The sequence below is a fragment of the Neophocaena asiaeorientalis genome, unplaced genomic scaffold (assembly GCF_003031525.2).
Source record: "Neophocaena asiaeorientalis asiaeorientalis breed wild unplaced genomic scaffold, Neophocaena_asiaeorientalis_V1.1 scaffold129, whole genome shotgun sequence".
Lineage (NCBI taxonomy): Eukaryota > Metazoa > Chordata > Mammalia > Artiodactyla > Phocoenidae > Neophocaena > Neophocaena asiaeorientalis.
The window spans coordinates 7,865,948-7,887,436 of NW_020172446.1; the positions used below are offsets into that span (position 1 = coordinate 7,865,948).

Below are 21,489 nucleotides of genomic sequence, written 5' to 3' on the forward strand. Positions count from 1 at the left end.
CGCCCCGCCCGCCTATCCAGGGCCGAGATCACGGAGCTCAGACCGCCGGCCCCTGGGCTCCAAGCGGCGCTCGCTCCCCAGCCAGCCGCCGCGCTCGGCGCGCGCTCATTGGCCTGGCCGCGCGGCCCCCCTCCGGCACCGCCCAATCAGAGCCCAGGACTCCCGTCCGGCTCCTGGAAGGGAGGGGCCGCGGCGGGCGGTGGCTCTGTAGGGGTACCTCCCCCTGCGGCTGGACCGGCCTCGTCACGCCCCCATCGACTCGCGGCAGGCTATCTGGGGTCCCCCGAAATCCCTCCAGGCCGCGGCCTGGGCCCCTTAGCTGGACCTGGAGGGTACGGTTGCTTCCCCCATAAAACCCTTTGTCCCCCAAACATCTCGGCCTGGGAGGGGCAAGAGCGCACCCCCTGCCCCCGGAGTGGGGGGCGGGGATGAGGCGCAGTGAGTACTAGAGGAGGGGCGAAGCGAGATCAGCAAAGGGATGGGGCCCGGGCCGAGGGCCAGGGAGGAAGGCCTTGAATGGTAGACTCAGGAGTTTAGCCTTCTGCTGCGTGGAGGGTAGGGGAAACGGGAAGCGGTTTTAACAGAGTGCTGGGGTCATAGTCGGATTCTCATTTGGGGAAGGGCTCTGTGAGCAGGCAGCAGGAATGGCGAGCTGCGGCAGGACGTCTTGACCTTCGTGGTAGCCCACCTCTCCCCTGGCGAGCTCATCAACTCTTGGTTCCATTACATTCTACACTGGTGTATCTATCCTCTGGCACCTCACCCCACCGCTTGTCCAAGACAGAGCCCCATATCACTCCCCCAAACCTGGCCTCTTATGTCCCTGTCTCAGTCTGGAGCCAGACACCTGGGAGTCATCATAGCCTACCGCTTACCTGTTCCAACCAGTAGATCACCAAGTCCTGCCCATGCTGCTTCTTAAATATCCCTGGAATCCACCCACTTTTTTCTGCTTCTCTGCCCCTCCCTTGGCTCAGGTCACTATCTTCTTGCACCTGAATTGCTACAGCAGCCTCCTCATTGGCCTCCCAGCTCCGTGCAGCCTCATTGCCCTCCCGCACGGCCCCCACCCACTTGCATTTCTCCACCTGGTGGCCAGAGTAATATTTTAGAAACACAAGTCCAACTGGTCAGCTCCTGCTTCGGAATCTTCCATGGCTCACCAGTACCCTGAGAATAGATCTAATCAGGCCCTCCATGACCTCAGTCCTAATCACCTGCCTCACTCCTTTCAGAACTTGGTTCAATGCCCCTTCTGCCAGACACACTTCCCTATGAGCTCACTGCCCAGAGTGGGTTAGCGAGTCCTCTTAGGGACTTCCTTGAAGTGAGCATCTGTTTACCTGCCTGTTCCTCCTCTGGACTGGGAGCTCCTTGAGGGCAAGGACCATGCCTGATTCATCCAGCACAAAGCCTGACACGTTGCTTAAAAGATGTTTGTCGAATGAATGAATAATTAATTGATATGGCGATTAGGGGGTTGGATGTGTGTGGTTGGAGTTCAGGAAAGAGGGCTGGGCCATTGAGACAGTTTTGGGAGTTGTCCAAAGGGACCCATAGTAGGGCCATGGGAAAGGCTGAGATAACTTCAGGGCAAATAAACAGGGGCTGAGGACAGAACACTTGCTTTTAGGGGGAAAAATTTCTGTACCAGGTAGGATCAGTTTTGACTTAGATAACAGAAATTCCATGTAAGAGCCTCAGGGAAGACAGTCCTGGGCTGGTATTGTAAGCAGATGGGGTAGGGGCTCCCCGAGGAAAAGAACCAGATGTAGCATTCTGACATAAGAGAAGCCATTTTTGGCCTAAGCCGTTTTTGTAATCTAACCCTGGCCACAATGCTTGTCCTTGAACAGGTCTCAGTAATTAATGATCATAAGGGAACAAAAGAATGCAGGAAAAAACAGCTGTTATCAGGTGGAGAAATAACAATGGCAAAGATAATAGAGCAGTTGTAAAGACCCCCAGTTCTGTTTGAGTACTTTAGATTAGCCTGAAGTACTTTCTTAAAAGAGCTGTTTTGCAGAATTTAAACCCCCTTCAACCACCAGATCAACTAGAACCTGAGGGATGATGTTGATCTTTTCTGACGCTTCTGTCAACCTTTGCCCCAATTCTATGACACGTACACTGCCCAAGCCTCTTCACGAATACGCAGGTACCCGTAGCTTAACACTTCCACAATTTTGCCATTCGGGGAGACACTGCTTTGGGAAAGATCCCCAGTGTTCTCCTTACTTGCCTCAGGTAGTAAGTGCCTCCTTCTCCCACTCTTTGGCTTGGTTGTGTCTTTTGGCTCAACACCCACCAGAAGGTGAATCCAGTTTTGGGGTAACAGTATGTCAGCTGTGCTCCACAAAGACCTCCCAGATGTGGCCCTTTCCACTCACTACTCCAGCCACTTCTGGATTTGACTCTTGTCCTCGTGATTCAGGATGGTGGCTAGAGCTCCAACCATCACGCACACATTCCAGGCAGTCAGATGGAGACAAGGATGAAGAAGAAGAAGGCAAAGGATCTGCACCAGCTCTCTTTTAAGGAAAGTTCCCAGAAGGAGTCACATGACACTTCCACATACATCCAATTAGCTATAACAGTCACATGACCAGACCCAGCTGCAAGAAGAGGCTGGGAAATACAGCTTCCATTCTAGGCAGCCACATACCCAGCCAAGAACCTGGGGACAGCTAGCTGACTCTGCCATTGAAAGAGAGGATAGAGGCAGGGGCAGAGCACTACTGTGTGCCAGGCTCTGTGCTAGGTACTTTATGCATCTTATCTTACCCCAACCTGAGTAGAGGCTATTATTATCCCTGACTCACAGAGGAGGCTTGGAGAGTTAAGCAACTTGCCCAAGGACACACAGCGACAGAGTTGCAATTGAAAACTATCTTATCCCTACACTCCAGGCTGACTGGAAAATCTGGAGAGGGTGGGTCCTAGGAGCTGCTGGAAGGAAATCTTTCAACAAAGGAGGGCTCAGCCAACAGTGTCAGAGGCTGACAGGCTGAGCAGGATATGGGCTGAAGTGTCTGCTTGCATCTGGCAACAAGGACGCTGCTGGTAAACTTGGCAAGGGCATCTAGAAGTGGGGGTAGGGGATGGAGGCCAATTGTAGAGGGTGGGGCCCAGAGGGAAGTGTAGACTGGTCTTTCTGGAATGGTGGTGGCAGTGAACAGAGAGCAGGCAGAGCAGCAGGGAAATGTGGGCTGCGAGGAGGCAGGAGAGGAGCGGGAGAGAGGAGAGGCGGCCTCCAGGCTGGGTGAGGCATGATTTCCAGGGAGGAATCCTCTGCTCACTCGGGAGGGAAGGGGACTGGAGGTGCACAAGCAGGTAGATCTGGAGAAGGAAGGGAGGGAAGAAGAGGGAGTGCCTGTCTTGTAAAGTCCAAGGGATGGCTCTTGGCCAGGGAAGACAGCAGGAGGCCAAGGGCCTCAGGGAGAGGGGAGGGGCTAGCCTGTGATGTTCAATACGTAGCCACTAGCCACACGTGGTGAGTTAAATTCAAATGAATAAAATAAAAAATTGAGTTCCTTGGTTGCATGAGCCACATTTTAAATACTTAACGTCCACAATGTGAATACTACATTGGACAGCACAGATAATGTTCCATCACTGGTGTTGGACAACACTGGTCTAGACAGAGCATGGTGATGGGGGTGCCCAGAGACCCTGCTTGGCCGGAGGGTCATGCCCACAGCAGGGTCCCTGGAGGATCCTTCCACACTGTCTCCAGTCAAGACCTTCCTCCCCTCTTTGGGATTCCATCCGATCTCCCTCCTGGGACAGCCAGCCCCTTCCTCTCCCCTGCTTTCATGAGGCCACTCCTGGGGTCTCTGCTTGTCCCAGTGCCGGGCCTTTCAAAGCCGGGGGAGGGGCGTGTGGAGGGTTGGGAAGATCTCCAATGACTGGGGCCGTGCCAGGACAGCGGCCCCTGGATAGAGGTGAGCTGATGCCCAGCACTGCCTCTGCATCAGGGTCAGCTCACCACCTCCCATGGAGAGACCCAGAAGGATCTCAAAGATCGCTCAGCTTAGCCCCGTGTTTCACAGCTGCGGACACTGGGTTTCAGAGAGGGCTGGGAAGAAAGGGCGGAAGGCAGAGGTTTGAACTCGTTCACCAATCCTCTTATTATACTCCAGCCCTTGATTTCTCAGACCTTGTGTTCACACAGAGCCGGGCAGGCCGCGGGAGCTGGGGCTGGCTCACAGGCAGAGAGAGAGCCCAGGATTCGGCTGAGGCTCCCACGCTGACCAGAGGTAGCTGAGTAAGGATTCATCACTAGAAGAGACTGTCCTGGCCTGACACACTTGAGGAGAAGCACATCCCCACAGAGGCGGGGTGGCATGGACCATGAGTCTGTGCCTGGGGGGTAGGTGTGTTCAGATGGTTGTGTTTGCAGGGCCCAAGCTGTTCAAACACACAGTGTGGAAGGGAGGGGGGCTGTGCGTGCGGGTGAGAGTGTGCACGAGGGGGAGGAGTGCATGAGACACACCACACACCTGCTCCAGGCCCGCACCTGCCAGGGGATGCCGGCCCCAGCTAAGTCTGATACCTGATCAGGAGCGGTTCTAAAACTTAGGTCCTGAAAATGACCTGAAGAGTTTGCTATGCTTGCAGATCATGTGACCAGACGTGGAGTTTCTGGTTCCGGAGGTCTGGGGTGCACGCAGTTGCTGGCACTGCTTTTCTTTTTTTTTTCCTTTGGCCCCACAGCTTGTGGGATCCTAGTTCCCTGACCAGGGATCGAACCCAGGCCCCTTGGCGATGAAAGCGCAAAGTCCTAAACACTGGACGACTGCCAGGGAATCCCCAGGTGCCAGCACTGTTGATAAGCATCCCAGGGAAATCTGGGGTCAGTAAGAAAAAGGGTTCAAGCAGAGCTGTCCAACAGAACTTCCTGCGATGCTGGAAACGTTCCATGTGGTTCAATAGGGCAACTACAGCCATATGTGTGTATTCAGCAGTTGTCATGTGGCTATTTGAGGAACTGAAGTTTTAATTTTATTCAATCTTAATTAATTTAAATAGTCACCAATGGCTAGTGGCTGCCATATGGGACAGCAGAGGTCTGGAGACATGAGGGAGTAGGATGGATGGACAAGGGCCCAGAGGGAGAGGCATAAAACCTGGGGCCAGCAGTGGCTGAGGCTGGTGTGAGGCTCCCTTGGGGGCTGCAGAGCTGGAGCCGGAGCCCAGAATTGTGTAGCTCTCTCCCAGAGTCTACCCTGAGCTTCCGGCAACCTGGTGTCTGCCTGGCCGAGAGGGTGGGAGCGCTCCTGGGGAGACCCCTCCACCCTGGCTGAGACCCCACCAGGCTCCCCGCCTGCTGTGTCCAGTAGGAGGGGGGGACAGAGGTCAGGATGTCTTCACGTTCTCCTGCAGAACCAGGGTGGAGCTGGTGGCCGCGGGGTCGTGCGCCCCCTGTGTAAACATTGGGGGGATGAAAGTCATCCCGGGGGAAGCAGCTGGCTCCCCGGCACAGACACGCAGGCCTGGGGCCTCTGCAGGGCTGGCTCCGGGAGCTCTCTTACCGGCCCTGGCCCCGTGTCCTCCGCGTACTTGAACTTCTTCTGCTTGTAGTACTGCCTCCTGGGCAGGATGTGGAGCAGCAGCAGATCGCAGAGAACCGTGGCCTGAGGGGCGTTGCACGGGAACCTGGGGGTGGGGACAGGACCCTCCACTCCCCACCTCTGTCCTGCCCCAGCTCTGGGCCCCAGTTTCCTCAGACATACTGTGTGCGGGTCTAGGGAGGTGGGGTGGGCTCAGTAATAGGGAACAATTTCGGTCAGGTCTGGGATGGGAAACTTGTTGCTGAGGTGTGGAAGGGGAGGGCCTGACCCCGGCGCAGTGAGCCCATGACCTCAGCACTTACCACCCCAAAGATGCCAATCCCAGAGCCAATGGTGGTCATGGTGGGGATGATATCAAACTTGCCAGCCTGGTGGCAGGGCCCAGGGGAAAGAAGGGTTAACAGCCAGGAGGGTCTGGTGGAAAAGGCCTTCCTCAGGAGCGCTGGGACCGGGCCGGGAGCAAGGGGCCTTCCCCACCCTCCACTGGTAGCTGGTCCCACAGCCTGCTGCCCACGGCTCTGTATCTGCATGGAGACCCAGCTGGTGGTTGGGAGCCCTGGGTTTTGACCTTGACTCTGCCCTCACTGGACACAGGGAGACAGTGAGGGAGGTGTGGTCACAGGCTGGAAAGCCCTGCCCTCAACAGCATCTGGGTCCCTCTGTTATCAGATATAGAAGTGCTGAATGAGGCCCATCCAACTTCCTGTCGCCTCTAACCACAGACACCCAACAAGCACCGGAAGGAACCGAGAGTGTGTCTCTGGCTACCCCTCACACTGGACACTCACCTTGCCGTCCACGAGGATGTCAAAGCGAATCCCAAACACCTTGTAGAGGTGCCGGTAGTTGGTCCCATTCTCCACGAAGTGCCTGGCAAACCTTGGGGAAGGGGAGAGGTTGCAGGAGAGGGTGGGTGATGGAGAACTGTCTTGGGTCCAGAGTTTCCAGAGCATCAGGGATACAGGAGCCCTTAGAGGTCCATGAGGACAGCCCCGTGCCCCCCAACATTATACAGAGGGGGAATCGCAGGCCTCATTCCAGGAATGCTGTACTCGACCGCTGCCCTAACTCCTGATGTGGGCAATTCCCCAGCCAGTCCCGGCCAGGTGGGCCTCAAGGGAGCCGAGAGCCAGCGGCAGGGCTCAGGCCTCCGGGCTCGTGCTCCCTGCTTGGCCAATTCCGGGAGAATGGGAGTTTCCTAGGATCCGCTGCTCCCCTCCCAGGGACACTTGCTTGGCCTTAAGGGGTTCTGGGAGTAGAAAAGCCCACAGGACGCCAAGGAAGGATGCACTGGTGGGGGCCCAGCAGGCACCTGAAGTTGAAGCCTTGAGACAGTTTTTTCTCTTCATACAGCCCGTGGAACTCATAGACGGGTTTGCAGTGTCGCACATGCCAGTCCAGGTCACAGTGCCAGTCGATGGTGATGCCTACCACCCCACCCTACCAGGGACACAGGCCCTCAAGATCCGGGGTTTAGGATCAAGAACTCCTGCCCTACAGCTGGTGCAGCTGTTTTCTGTTTGTTTGAGAAGAGACACTGAGAAGCTGCTTCAGGGTTGAGGTCCCGTCACCCTCTCTGGTCCCGCCTCCCACCCATCACATTCCAGCTTTCTGACAGTTTCTAGAATACACCAGGTTCTGCCCCCTGGGAAGCCTTCCCTGACCACCACCCCCAGTCTAAAATATGCCCTTGTGATTCCCTCTGTGTTTTCTTCTAGAACACGTGTCACTTTGTAACCACACATTTATTTTGTGTGATTATTTACGCATCTCTTCCAAGACTGTAAACTCCACAAGGGTGGAGCTGTCTGTCTCATTTGCACTGACTCCTGAGTCACAGCACTGGAGGCAAGTAAATAGCTGTTGAAGTAAAGAGGGAGTCTGTAAAGACATGGGCTGGGAAGAGAAAACCTGAGAAAGTGAAGCCCCTCTGGGCGAGGCAAGGATCAGAGACAGGTGGGCTGAGCAAGAGGAGAGTTGCGTGTGGAGCTGGGCAGCTAGGCGGGAGGCTAGATGCCTACAGACAATGGTGATGGGTGAGAAGTTCCTACTGGGGGTGGCAGGGAGATTTTTAGGAACAGGGGAAACTAACATTCAGCTTTCTGGTCCTGTGTGTTGCTAGTGTAAACCCCCTCCAGGGGTTGGCAAACTGAGGCCTCAGGGCCGAATCTGTTTACACATTGCCTGTGGCTGCCTTTGCCCTATAGCAGCTGACCTGGGTGGCTAGAACAGAGACCATGTGACCTGTGGCCCATACTTATTCTCTGGCTCCTTAAAGAAAAAGTTTGCTGACCCGTGTTCTCCATAAAGGCACTGTGGGTGAGTTGTTTTGGTGGGTGATGTCACAGAGAGGGGCTGATTTCCATCCCTGGATCCCACAGGAGCGGATGATAAGGATCACGAGGGAGCATGTACCTATAGGATGCCTTGGGCCAGGACACCCTGAAGTGCTGTCCCGTGCCCTCAAGGCAATCCGAGAGACTTGCACTATTACTGCTCCCACTTTACAGGTGCAAAAGCGCAGACTCACTGAAGGTAAGAGACTTGTCTGAGCCAGGATCTGAGCCCAGTCAGACAGGTCTGTGCTCCTTATAAGGTACCGTTTCTCTGGGAATCCCATGTGAGTGTGTGCATCTCAGCCTCCAGAATTCCCAGGAAACCTGGGCAGGCACAGGATTTCTCAGGGCCATGGGCCATGGGATTTAAGCTGCTTGTATCTAATATTTAAAAAACACTGGGCCCTCGGAAGACACCCAAGTGACATCTGCCTATGGCCATTCATTCTGGGCACCTCCTCTGTGTCAGGTCCATGTCAGGCCCTGCTGAGGACACAGGCCTGAACCACAGGGGCCCCCAGTATTAGGGGATAGATCTATATATATGCTCAGCCCACGCTAGGGACTGGGTGCGGTGCGGGGCTTAACTGGGCCTGAAAAGTCTTTTTTGGCCTGATGATCTGGGGGCCCAGCCCTCCCCACTCGGCTGGCACCATACCTTCTCGGCCAAGGTGCTAAAATTCTGGCCTGACTCTTGTACCATATAGCCGAGCTTGAAAACTGGGCACAGTGGGTGCAATGTCTTGTGATAGAGGCAGGTCTTCATGTAAGCGGCATCCACCTCCTCCACCAGGTTGCGCCTACAGGGGCAGACGGCATTGGTGGTGGCAGCATGCCAGCTGGGAGGGCACCCACCATGCCCGGGAGCTCTGGGGACCCCTCCCGGGCCCTAGAGACGCCCCTTCCCTAGCCCTTGGAGACTGAAGGCAGCCCACCCCAGGGGCCCAGCCCAAGCTTCTGCCTCCAGAAGGAACTCAGCATGAGTGCAGGGTGACAGAGGTGACAGGTTAAGACCGGCTGGAGCAGCCTCCGAGAGCCGCCTGCATTTCTGCCCGCTTTTCCCACAAACCTGGTGACCTTGAAGCGTGGAAAGCTGATGCTGTTCTTGATGAAGAGAGTGAAGTTCTCGGCCTCTCGGAGAAGGGCAGGGCTGGAGGAGACGGCACTCACTCACTGCCCCCTCCCCAGGAGTCCTTCGTGTGCCTACCAGAGCTGGGCTTGGCGTGTGGGGCTGTGAGAGCCTATGGGATCTTCCTGAGTCATTGGAGGGGTGGGCATGCTGTAATGTGGACTCTCAGCCCCCTTGAGCAGAGGCTGGGGCATCTTTGGCCTGAGCTGCACAGATGGGGTGAGGGTGGGGTTGGAAGAAGGGGGGACAGAGCACAGATCCAGATGCTCCTCTAGTCTGGGCTGGGGACCCTGCTCCCAGCTCCCTGGAAGGACAGGGCATTACCATGGGATGTTGTCATCCACCTCCACGGGGCACCAGCCAAAGATCTCACACGTATGCACGATGTCGTCGAAGGCCACACACTTGCCTGTGCGGATGCCTGGAGCAAGGGTGGAACCCCTGGGTGCCCACCCCAAGCTGGGGGTGCAGAGGAGAACCCCCAGGCCCCACTCCTAGGAGCCCCCATTGATGGGGCGCCCAAGAGCAGAAGCCTGGCTGGTTCTGGGACAGGGGAGGCCAAGGTCAAGGTGGCGGGAGGAGAGAGAGCAGGAAGGACATCCTGGTGGAGGAAGCCTGGAGCTGACAGGCTGTGGAGGGGGACAGGAGGAGGCCGACCTTACCTTGGGCCTTCCTTTCTGCCTTTCCCGCGGTGCAGCCACTATTATTCGTGCACGTGCCCCCTTCCGGGTTCTGGGGAAGGGGAGAGCTGCTGGCCCCAGGTCCCCTGGGTAGGGTCCTAAGAAGATCCCCCCGCCCCCCGCATGGCCCTAGGGTGTGGGGCAGAGTCTCAGACCCCTTTGGAGTGACCCTTAATCACAGCCTCCTTCCCCCAGTCCCCTCCCAGGACCCTCTGGGCTCATGCCCAGCTGCCCTAGTGCTGATGTCACAGCAGGGGTAGGGGAGGTTGGGGCTTGGGGGTTGGGCAGGCACTGAGGCATCCTGCTTGGCACACAGCTGGGAGGGAAGCCTCAGCAACCGCCAGTGGTGGGCCATTCCTGTGTGTGAACTTATGCCTGAGATTCCACCACTGTGGTGCCGCAGGAAGCCTACCTGGCTTCCCCTCCAATGCCCAAGGGGGCCTCCTCTTCTATGTTATTTTCCCCTGTGGGTCCAAGAAGGGGGGATGGGCAACAGTCCTCACCTCTGCACAGTGGCCTTGGGCCTGCCAGGGGGTGACGATAAAATTGGTCATGACCACAAAGGAGCTGTCCCCCTGGAAGTGAGAGGCAGGGGGAGGGGAGGGCAGGGCTCTGAGCTGGGAGAAGAGCCCCAAGAACCCAAGCACTGCCCTAGCAAGCCCCCAGAACCCACAGGACACCCAGCAGCCTCCATAACCCACGACATCAGACTGGGGTGATGTTATGAGGCTGCTTCCGCCCCTCACTCACAGGGAATCTGAGGCCCAGAGACAGAGAGGAGCTAGGCTGGTCCCACAGGGAGGTGGGACGGAGCCTAATAACCCAGCTCTGAGCCAGCAAGCCCTGTGGGTGGAAGGTGCACCCCCGAGTCTGCTCACCTGGGCTGGGAAGACGTAGTCAGCCACATCCCAGACCTGGGGGCCCAGGCTTGGGAGCTTCGTCACAGCCAAACCCTTGAGTTTCACAGACACGCTGCTGATCAGGCCACTCGAGGTCTGGTAGCCCTTCTCATAGATAAACACCCACCTGCAGGGGGATTGGGGGGCAGAGGGGCCAGAGTGGGCCGGAGTCATTCAAGGATGGCATGAGGCTGTGGGCCACCGCCCCTTCCGGCACCAGCTGGACGTGTCAAGTCCTTTCCCTTCCCCTCCCCAGACGCGTCTCTGAGCCACTCTCCGTTCCTCAAGCTACATCTTGGACTGGAGGCTGGAAATCCTCACCTGCTCCCCCTGCTGGCCTGTGCCTGGGGTTCTACCATTCTTTTCACTATGAAAATACTCTTACTGGTTGGCCAGGGAGCAGAGCCCCTGAAGGTCTCTTTCAGAGCCTTTTCCAAGAGTAGCATTTGTTGGAGGCCAAGCTGCTTGGACGCCAGGCTTCATCCCTATCTCCTTCCTTCCTGAGCTCTTCCCACTGAGAAACAGCAGAGTATGACGATGGCCGAGAGCCTGGCTTTTGGTGCCCGAGAGTCTCACAGGCTGTATGAGCTGGGGTAAACTAGTCTCTGTTTAGGGCAAATCCCTCTCTGTTTCAGCTTCCTTGTAAAACGTAAACGATAATGGTACCAATACTACTTATGTTGTGAGTTAATGCCTGTGAAAGCACTTGGAATGGAAACGGGCATGGGCTAAACACTGTATAGACATTAGCTACTATTATCTCAGCCACGCTGGGAGCTCTTGGGGAGGGGGACTGACTGGAAGGGAAACCAGAGGGGCAAATGGCCCTTTGAAGGGCTCACAGCATCTGGCCCCAGATGAGGCCCTTGTGGGTGTGGGTCAGGCTGGAGGTCTCCCAGCTTTCTCAGGAAATTCTGGCCTTCCCCTCCCAGCATCAAGAACCCCTGCTCCTCTGGGTTCTCCACTTCCAATCTGGGAGGTTTAGTGGGGTCAACCTCCCTCCTAGCCCCACAGTGGGGGGCACATGACCAGGGTTTGCCAATCAATGTTCCATTGCCCTAGCAACAGCAATGGGTCTAAGGATGGGCACACAACCCTGAGGAGTTTCAGCAATGCAGCCAGAATTTTCCTGGGAATTACTGGGAAAGAAACATCCTCTCCGTTGGGTGGCTAAGCAAGGTATGGTTAGTCATCTGTGTTACCTCATGGAGACAGCAAGCCTGAGAATGAAGCCAGCTTAGAGAAAAGCCAGGCCAGTAGATGGAGAGGGGCAGACTCCTGACAATGTTGCGTGAGCACCTGGATCCTGCCACACCTGAAGCATGTTGAAAAGTCACTTCTGGACTTTTCAGTTATACAAGTTAATAAATTCTTTTCCTTTATTTAAGCCAATTTGGGTTTGGTTTCCGTAGCTTACAAGTGAGAGTTGTGGATAATACTTCTCTCCAGGGTGTGGTCCCCTTCCTTCAGGAAAGAATCTTGGCGATTCATTGTAACTCTGTGTGTGTGTGTGTGTGTGTCCATGGTATCCATCAGAGTGTGTAGCTGTGTATCTCCAGGGCAAATCTGTGAGCACACTTGTGGCTGTGGCTGACTGTGGGGAGGTGTGTTTCTGCCCCTGTCACCCCTCACCCTACCTTTAGCCCACCCGTCCAAAGCAGAGCTCAGAGCCCTTCTTCTGTCCCCCAGAGCTCAGGACCCATGACAGAGTTCTCCAGGCCTCCTATTCCCAGTCACCACTAGCTCTCTGGGGGCTGTCTCCCTGCTCCAGGCTCCAGGAAGGCAGCCCACCAATGTCGTCCTCTCCCCTCCTATAGTCTACTCCTCTCCTTCTCCAAGCCCCCTCGACCCCCCAAAGCCTGGGGCTGGAGCCCAGACAACCCCTCCCAAGCTTAAGCGTGGTCACTGCTGCCCCCTGCAGGTCTCAGAGGGCAGCAGGTGAGGCATGACAAAGCCTGAGCCTGCCTGCTTGCCTCCAGCCCCGTCAGGGGGGTGGGGCATCACCTATTCCCCCAGTCTCCTTAGGTTCCTTCCTCCAGGAAGGCCTCTGGCTCCATGTCCAAGTGTGAAGCTGCTACTGAGGGGGATGTTGGGGAGCTGCTCCGCATTCTGAACACGCTGCAGGAGAGAGAGGTCACCGGCCTGCCTCCTGGGCACCCCCCCGATCCCTGACATCCTAGTAGCAGCATTTCTCTCTTTGCTCAAAACCAACCCCTCACCATATAGATAGAAAAACTGAGGGCTGAGGGAGTGTCCCTCCCGAGTCAGAGGCAGACCCAGGCTCGAGGCTCCCCAGCCCAGGACCCTGGCCCCTCCACTGAGCAGTCTGGCATCAATGTGTCTGCCAGGAGCCACACGGAGGCTGTGCCCTGGGGCTGATGTAGCCATTCCAGGCTGTGTCCGTTCCCAGGGGCTGTCAGTCCTGTGGCTCAAATCTGACATCAATGACCTCGGTTCTGATAATACCAGAATGACCATGGCGCCAGGCCTGTCCCTCCAAAGCCATGCTCTCCTTGATCCGGTCTTGTGGTCAACACCCCAGGAAGGCCACCAAGGGGGTCTGATGCCCAAGACAGTGGCATCTTCAGAAGCCCCTCCCCTTCCAGAAATTCTCTTTTCCATTCTCTCCTCCTCGTCCTCAGTAGTCTCTCTTCTTCAACAGCCCCTTGTGGAAGAGGCCACATGGTGGAGTGGCTGAGAGTGTGGCCTCTGGAGTCACAGAGGCCAAGGTTCACACACCAGCACCGCCACTCACCAGCTGTATGGCTTCAGGCTAAAGACTAAACCTCTCTGAGCACTAGCTGTCTCAGTAAAAGGAGGTGAAGGCACCTACCTCAAAGATGCTGATCGTTCCACAGATATTTACAAGCAAGGCTCTACCCCTCACTGAGCCGTGGGCTGGGCTCCAGGAAGAAAAAGAGTCTAGGTGATGGTGTGGAGGACGTCCCCATGAGTTCTTTTTAAGGAAATTAACACAGTGCTTGGCATACAGCAAGCACATGATAAAATAATCCTATTTATTTACGGTCTCTGGTCCTCCTTCACCAATCCCTCCTTAAATGTCGATCTGTCCCCATCCTCTGGCTTCCATTCTCAGCCCAGGCAGAACCTTGCGTGTGCTGTCGCGGGCACACTTTGTCCCTGATTTTTTATCTCCACTTCTGCGCTCTCCTCCGAGATTCAGTTCCACGCATTCAGTCATTCAACAGATATTTATTTATCGGACCCCTATTATGTGCCAAGGAAAAACAAACCAAAATTCTGCACTCAAAGAACTTATATAGGGGCTTCCCTAGTGGTCCAGTGGTTAAGGCTCCATGCTCCCAATGCAGGGGGCCCAGGTTTGATCCCTGGTCAGGGAACTAGATCCCACATGCCAGCGAAGATCCTGCATGCCGCAACTAAGACGCGGTGCAGCCAAATAAATAAACATTTAAAAAAAAAAGAACTTATGCAAATGTTGAATCTCCAACTGTTTGGTGACACAGATTCCTCCCCCCTGCCCTGCCTACCCTCCTAGACATCTCATAGGTACCTCCAACTTAACTTGACCCTTTGGAAAACAGTCTGGAAGCTCCTCAGAAAGTTAAACATGGAATTACCATTTGACCCAGCGACTCCACTCCTAGAACCGAATACCCAAGAGAACGGAAAACATGTCCACACAGAAACTTATACACAAATGTTCACAACATTATTCACAAGCAAAAAGTGGAAACAACCCAAATGCCCAGCTAAGTGTGGAATTTCCATACAGTGGAATAGTATTCAGCCATTAAAAGGACTGAAAACTGAAACATGTTACAACCAACGTGGACGAACCTTGCAAACATGGTGCTAAGTGACAGAAGTCAGACACAAAAAGGCCACATATTGTACGATTTGATTTTTATGAAACGTCCAAAATAGGCAGAGCAAGGGGTAGGGAGGCGCAACGGGGAGTGGCTGCTAAGGGGTGCGAGGCTCCTTTTGGAATAGTGCAAACGTTCTGGAATTAGTGGTGATGGTGGCACAACTTTGTGATTACACTAAAATCCACCAACTTGTGTACTTTAAAAGGGTGAATGTTATGACTTGTGAAATCTATCTCAAAACAAAAATTCAACCGGACCAAACTGAATGCCTCATCTTCCCACAGAACTCGCTTCTCTGGTGCCCTCATCCTGAAGGACGGCGCCATACTTGCCCCAACCCCCAGGCTCACAGCCTGGACATGGCACCCTCCCTCTCATGCCCCCATTCTTTGCATCCCTCCATCCTTCCCATCTCCCCTTGGCTTTCATCAAAGAACCCAGAGGGCTTCTTGTGGGGAGGCTGAGACACAAGAGGAGCTGGGGCAGATGCCGGGGCAGCTCTGGCCTGTGGCAGGGAGGACAGGTCGTGTGGCTGGTGATACAGGGTATAGCCTTGGGCCACGTGCTATTGGGCAGAGCATCCTTGGAGAGAGGCAAGACCAGGCTCCGGGCCCAGGAGGGACTGAGTTCAGAGCTGGGGCCCACACCAGGGCTCAGAGGTTCAGCAACATGCAGTCTGCAGACAAGTCAGGCTGATGATTTATGTCTTTAAGTGTTTTGACTGAATCACCAACCTCGAAAAACCAAGAGATGTTCCTTTCACCCATAATTTCCAATTTCCCACTGCTCTTGAGAAGTCAGGAACTCTGGCCATGCTGGGCACATGTCCTGATGCAGCAATGGTGGGTAGAAGCTGAGCTGTGGCCACCCCCAGTGCGGGGCCCACTGGGATGATGACCTGTCTTCCATGCTCGCTGCTTCTGCCTTGGCCTCACCCTCACCTCTTATCACTGCTGCCTCTTCACAGCTGTCCTGCCTCTGGCCTCCACCCCCTACCCCAGCACCTGCCGGCCCTGGGCCTTCCCCTGTTAGACACCCTTCCATGGCTCCCCACCACCTGCAGGAGAAAGCCCACATCCCTCAACTCAGCATTGAGAGGCCTGAGCCAGTGGCCCTGCTCACTCCTCCACTTCCTCTCCCAGTCTCTATTCATGCTCCCTCAGCCTAGCCCTAGTGACTCTTTGGGTGTTCCTTCCCTGCCCCAGGACCTTCGATCACACTCTGCTTTCCAGCAGAAGTGCCTGGAGCGAGGTGGGTACCCAACCAGGCTCCACCAGTCAGGACATTCCCTTTCCTTGGCCACAACAACTGGTTCTGGGCTGGGCACATGACCCAACCGCAGCTGATAAGAGCTGGACCTGGGACTTTTGCTGGAACTCTGGAGGAGAAGACGCTTTTGTGCCCCAGGGCTGCTGGTGGCCATTTTTCCACTCTGAGGGCAGAGAGCCTGCCTGAGGATGAGGCCTCCACAGAGGAAAGCGGAGCTGAGAAGATCCTGGCTAGCTTCCTTGGAGAACCCAATGGGACCAACCTGAATTCCTCATCTTCCCATAGAATGTGCTCCTGCACCCTCATCAGGGAGGATCCAGCCAGGCCTGAAGCCCACACTGATTTTTCAGTTACACAAACCAGTTAATACCCTCATCCTCCCTTGTTAATCCATTTTGATTGGGTTTCAGTCCCTAGGAACCAAGAAGTTCCAGCTAATTCATCCTCAGCTTCTCTCTCTCCCCCTGCCCACCCTGTACCCCACCTCTGTCCCAGGGAACCTGACACAGGCCTAGGCACAGAGAAGATGCTATGGAAGTGTCCCTGGATGTGTCTCTCCCAGCAATAATTTGTATCTCTCCTTATCTCTGATTGGTGCACTCCAAGATCAGAGGCATGTGATTTCATGAGCTCTGTGTAGGGGCGCACAGGAGGCCTGAGGGAAAGCCAAGAGCAGGTCTGCCTGGACTAGAGTCTCCAGGCCTTTGCTCAAGGCTGGTTCCACCACTGTGCCACCTCCTCCAGGAAGTCTTCCCAGGCTCCCCTCCCCAAGCGGCATTCATAAATCCCCTTGAGACCCTCCTGTGTGTGCAGCCAGAGCCCCCCAGACAGGGACATATCCCAACACACCTCTTGTATGGGCCTGCGAGGTCATGGATGACAGCCCACTGCCTGCACGCCTCCAGTTACAGAGAGCTCATCACCTCCCAGGAGACAGCTCTAACGGCAAATTAAACCATCCCAATTTGAGATAAAAAGAGTGACATCTTAGCTCAGGCCGCCAGGGCCTCAGGTCCACTCCCTCCACTTGCCCTCAACTTCCCGGAGGATTGTGACTGACAGAGAAAACAGCCTCAGTTTCCCTCCTCGGAGCCTGTTCGAGTTCTCAGCATCTCAGCCTCTCTGCCTCTGTCTCAATAATTCCCTCTCCATATCTGAGCCTCAGGGCCTCTCTCTTCATCTGAGTGTTGTGCTCCAATGTCTGTCCCTCTGTCCAGTTCTGTCTCTGTGTCTGCCCACCCCCCATCTGGACTATCTCTCTGTCTCTGGGGTTGAGGTGTCTGGCTCTTCTATGCTCCCCTCTGTGCCCCTGCAATGCCCACAGGACCAGAGAGTCTGACAGACAGGGCCCTTGGGAAGGGGGGGCAATTAAAGGAAGGCCATCCCTCCTCAGAAAAGGGCAAATTATTGAGCCTGCAGACAATGTCTTTGGAGGGGGTCCCCTAACCCCTGTTCCGTGGAACAGCTGGGAAACTGAGGTCTGAAATTGTAAGACCAAGTGCAGGCTGGGTTTGGTCAGCAGTTGCGGGTGCCTAGCTGAGCGGTCAGTGCAGCAGTGGGCAGTGGCCAGACGAGGGCACCAGAGACAGCAGGAGTGGCGGCACCAGAGACAGCAGGAGTGGCAGCCCCAGCTGGAGTCTGGGGGTTGGTGGGTGTTTCCAGGGACTCTGCCTGCCTCCCTCTGCTCTGTGACTGGGGCAGGTCAGTGCCCCTCTCTGAGCATGTTTCCTTTCCAGGATATCAAGACCAACTTTGGAGTCACACAGCTGGATTCAAATCCTGGTTCAGCCTTTTCCTAGCTGTGAGAACCAGGCTAAATCATTCAGTGTCTCTGAGTCTCACCGACACTGAGGAGGCCACATCCATTTGGAAACTGAGCGCACTGTCTTGGGAGAGAGGAAGGGAAGGAGGCAGGTAGTGAGGTCCCCGTCACTGGAGGCATGTGTTCAGGACTGGATGGTGGCTTGGGGCATCTGCTGCAGCTGGGGGTGGGGTGGGAGGACTGTGCCTTTCCCTCTGACAGTCTGTCACCAACACACAAAAGGAGGTCTGGCAGTGTTGACCCGAAAGCAGAGATGTGGAACCATGGGGGCCATGGTGAGGACAACGTTCTCCCAGCCTCTTGGTGGGAGCGATGCGCTGGGCCTGTGGGCAAGCTCTCGCCCCGCTGGAGGGTCAGGAGTGTGGCTAATGGTGGAAACACAACGGGGTCCCATTAGAAGGGTTCTCAGAGCCCTTGTGAGGAGGGGAAGAGAAGGCAGAGTTAAGGCTGGGGATCAGGAGGCCCCAGTTCTAACTGGGCCTGGACGCTGACTTGCTGTGTGACCTGGAAACCCCACTGCTCCCCTCTGGGTCTCTTTCCCTCACAAGCTCAATGACACCGCACATATCAAACTGGTTTGTGAACAGTAAGGAGGCAGAGTCCGAAAGGTATCGGAGGGCTGGGTCGTGGCCCTGGCTCCACCTAACCAGCTCTGGGGCCTCGGGGTGGGGGGTGGGGGGCAGAGGGAAGGTTGTTTTGGGTGTCAGAGGCCCTGGGGGGACCAGGTGGTCACTGGCCTCCTGGCCAGCCCGCCCTAGTTTGGTCTCACAGCAAAAACGGGGACACGGAGACCAGAGGGGCAGGGCTTCTGGGTACCCCAGACCCCCCAGCGGGGGCTGAACCCCCTTCAGTGGCCTTGAGGCCTCCAGGAGCCCTCTGTGGAGTCACTGTAAGTGGACATAGTGTCCCTGACACAGGGGTGCCCAGCCCCAGGGGCACCCCCAGCAGCCACACCCGATAGGCTCGTGCCCAGACACACGAGGGCACGTGCACCCCACACAGAGCCCCGGGCACGACGTACACGCATCCACACACCACACACACGTGTGACCACATAAGCACCTGCCCGACAGCCAGACCGGCTTCAGGAAGATGGCCTGTGCGTGGCTCCCAGAGCAGCAGCCCACAGGGGAGTCCCACCTACTTCTGCCCCTGCACCCCTGGGGCGGTGGGACAGGCCCCACGATGCCCAGAAAGGAGCTGTCTTCCCCGAGACCAGAACGGACCTCCCACCTCTGCGTGACATGCCACCATTAAGGCACCAGGTGTTCTGAATTTGCAGGTTTCTCTGCTCAGGTTCTGGAATAGACCAGGATGCCTTTACTTTAGTCAGGGCAGGTGAGAGCAGGGCCCGTCCCACTCTGGCCTGTAGAGTGGGGTGCGGCCTCCATCTCTCAGGAGCTGCGTGGCTTGGCTGGGAGGTCAGAAGTGGAAGGGCTCTGGCTGGGGCTGGCTGGGGCCCTGGCCTCTGACGCCCCCCACCCCTTGAGGGAACCATTAGCAGTGGGTCAGTTCCTCAGAGCCCAGAGGCTTTGCCTCTTGTTCACCACATGACCGGAGGCAGGGCTGCCCCCCGTCCCAGTGTCCCCATCTAGGCAGCGGGTTAGCAGGCTTCCCTTCCTTCTGAATGGCACCAGAAAGGTCAGGAAGCATGACAGGCCATGGAGAGAAAGAGGGGCTCTTTGGGGTCATGGGAAGCATCACAGAGCCTGGAGGACAGGCCTCGGTTGGGGGTTGGTGCAGGAGGGCAGCAGGGAGGGCGTCCAGACTCACCCAATGACGTAGACCAGAACCACGAGCTGGATCAGGCGGAAGATGACGCCCACCTTCTTGTTGCGCACAAGCACCATTCGGGGAGTGTCATACTCAAAGAAGAAGGCGGCCAGCTCGTCCTGGAGCCGCCGCGCCATGGTGGCCCAGCTGGGGGCTGAGACCGAGCCTCCTGCACGGCCTTGGCTCCTGGGGTGAGCCAGGTGTCAACACCCAAGTCTACAGCGAAGTTTCTAGAGGTTTCCAGCCCCTTAGGAAGAGTAGGGTGGGAAAGGTGAGGCCAGAGGTCAGGAGTCAGAGGTCAGTTGTCAGCACTTGAGTTGGGAGGGAGAGTCCTTGGGTGGTCAGAGCCGCTCTTGGCCCCTGGCAGGCAATGGACTGTGGACCAGCTGTGCCTGTGGACAAATAAATTCCCAAAGATAGGCGGGGGCGGGGCCAGGGGGGCCACCCAGGCCCGGCCCCACTGCCCCTCCTGGCTCCGCCTGAGCCCTGCTGGGCCTCCGGAAACGGGAGCTGCTGGCAGGAAACCGTGGGCCACCCGTCACAAGGCAAAGATAAAGCTGTCTGCCCCCCACGAGCTTGGTAGAACAGAGCTGGGGGCTCAGGCCAGGGCCTGGGTGGAGTAGCCTCAGGCTGGAGCCCTCCCCAAACCAGGGACCCATCTTGTATCCAAACATCCTCCCCACCCTACCTTGGCCCCCAGGTGGAAAGCTCAGTCCCTGGGAGTCTACAGCCAGGAGGGCAGAGAGGAAGGAGGGCTGCTTCCAGCCCAGCTGCCTGACACTTCCTGAACCTGTGGCAGGACCCCCACCCCGCCCTTATAGACCACCTTCCATCCACCCATCCCTTTGGGTCTGAGCCTGGCCCGTGCCCAATCAACCTCAGGGTCGGGCTGGCATCTCCATCCCCCCACCTCTCTTGTCCTGGCCGCACCTCCACTACCCTGAAACCAGCACAGGGCGCAGGAACCCAGGCAAGGCGAGGGCCGCGTCTGTCACACATCACTGTGGGGCTCCCAGAGCCCAGCAGGGGAAGCCTGACATCAGACCGCCTCAGTGAACACCCCTGGCTGTGCTGCTTGCTGTGGGGGCCTGGGTACCTTGCCTCACCTCCCTGAGCCTGCTTCCTCATCCGTGAAATGGGGCAATAACGGGACTTTCCTCATAGGTAGAGGCCAGGGGATGGGTCCTGACAACACTGAGGACAGAGAAATTGAGGCCACTCCTGCAGCCCCTGCCCTCAACCCCAACCCAGGCCCTGAAAGCAGGGGCCCTGGGGGCTGGGCTGGGGCAGGTCCTGTGTTAACTCTCCGAGCATCAGAGCTGGAGGCTAACTCCCAACCTCCCTCTCATTTTGCAGGTAAGGAAACTAGAGCTCAGAGAGGAGAAATGAATTGCCCAAGCTCACCCTGCACGGTACAGGAAGCCCCCGCTTGAAGCAGGAAGGTCTCCCTGGCCCTCCCTCCACCCAGGCTGGGTGTCCTCGGGGCTCCCCCACACCCCGCCCGCCCCGTTCAGGCTGCCCCACCCTGAAGGCTGATGGGAGTCTTCTTCCTGGCAGGCCTTTAGCTGGGAAATCACTCTGGGCAAGGAGCCAGGCCCCGGGGCTGGGAATCCCAGCCTCCTGTCTGAGTAGAGCTGCCTTCTAGACAGCAAGGGGTCCCCACAGAGGGCCCCTCCAGCACCCTAGCTCAATCCCCCCATCAAACAGATCAGCCTCACCCAACACAGAGTTCCCGCTAATCTCAGGCTCAAGGGTCTGTCCGGGGATGCTGCCTTCAAGAGGGGCTGGTGAGTACCACGCCCTGGCTTTTCTAAGGAAAATCCAGAGATGCTGGGAGGCAGAGCGGAGGTAGCCACATCCCCTTGGCCTGGTCTTGACCTCAGACAAACGGGCCTGTCCTCTTCCCAGCTGACCTCATGGCCCTTGGAATAGCAGGCGCTGGACATGAACTGTTTGCAGTGGGGGTGAGGTGGATGCTGACACTGTGTCTGGGCCATCTCTGTGTTCCCACTCCATCCACACTTCTCAGGACAGCACACCACACTTGGGAGGACGGCAGGCACTAAATTGGGGTGGGGGGGAAGAGGAGGGGGAAAGGAAGGGAGGAAGAAGGGAAGGAGGGAGGGAGGGAGGGAGGGAGGGAGGGAGGAGGGA

The 21,489-nt window shown here is 56.6% G+C and overlaps 2 protein-coding genes across 7 annotated transcripts in view; both read right to left on the reverse strand.

The window, feature by feature from the left end:
* Positions 1 to 1,100: 1,100 nt before the first annotated feature.
* Positions 1,101 to 20,808, reverse strand: P2RX1 (purinergic receptor P2X 1). Of its 5 annotated transcripts, none has more exons than XM_024734491.1 (13): positions 20,266 to 20,808; positions 19,336 to 19,727; positions 10,597 to 10,744; positions 10,222 to 10,293; positions 9,701 to 9,770; positions 9,363 to 9,459; positions 8,979 to 9,059; positions 8,568 to 8,709; positions 6,886 to 7,013; positions 6,362 to 6,452; positions 5,876 to 5,941; positions 5,535 to 5,636; positions 4,990 to 5,424 (listed from the first exon to the last, which is right to left on the reverse strand). In XM_024734491.1, the coding sequence occupies exons 2-13, from the start codon at positions 19,470 to 19,472 to the stop codon at positions 5,359 to 5,361; spliced, it is 1,200 nt and encodes a 399-aa protein (XP_024590259.1). In that variant the 5' UTR covers positions 19,473 to 19,727; positions 20,266 to 20,808; the 3' UTR covers positions 4,990 to 5,358. The 5 variants fall into 5 exon arrangements, 4 of the variants coding, with proteins under 4 accessions (XP_024590250.1, XP_024590259.1, XP_024590268.1 ...); XM_024734500.1 differs by having other exon boundaries at positions 20,246 to 20,808; XM_024734482.1 differs by lacking the exon at positions 20,266 to 20,808 and having other exon boundaries at positions 1,101 to 5,424; positions 5,535 to 5,658; positions 19,336 to 19,610.
* ATP2A3 (ATPase sarcoplasmic/endoplasmic reticulum Ca2+ transporting 3) overlaps positions 19,596 to 21,489 on the reverse strand; it is a 46,781-nt gene continuing 44,887 nt past the window's right edge. For both annotated transcript variants that reach the window (XM_024734404.1, XM_024734380.1), the window contains one exon: positions 19,596 to 19,727. In XM_024734404.1, the coding sequence (XP_024590172.1) occupies positions 19,627 to 19,727 (101 nt within the window). In that variant the 3' untranslated portion in view covers positions 19,596 to 19,626. The remainder of the gene's footprint in view (positions 19,728 to 21,489) is intronic.

What these genes read in the sequence shown, in the direction of transcription:
- P2RX1 (XM_024734482.1), bottom strand. Translation starts at nt 19,472, where the DNA reads ATGGCGCGGCGGCTCCAGGACGAGCTGGCCGCCTTCTTCTTTGAGTAT. An exon ending in GTTCTGGTCTACGTCATTGG is followed by an intron (nt 10,745 to 19,335) that starts GTGAGTCTGGAC and finishes ATCCCCCTGCAG; the next exon opens with GTGGGTGTTTATCTATGAGA. An exon ending in GTGGATGACAACATCCCATG is followed by an intron (nt 9,060 to 9,362) that starts GTAATGCCCTGT and finishes CGTCTCCTCCAG; the next exon opens with CCCTGCCCTTCTCCGAGAGG.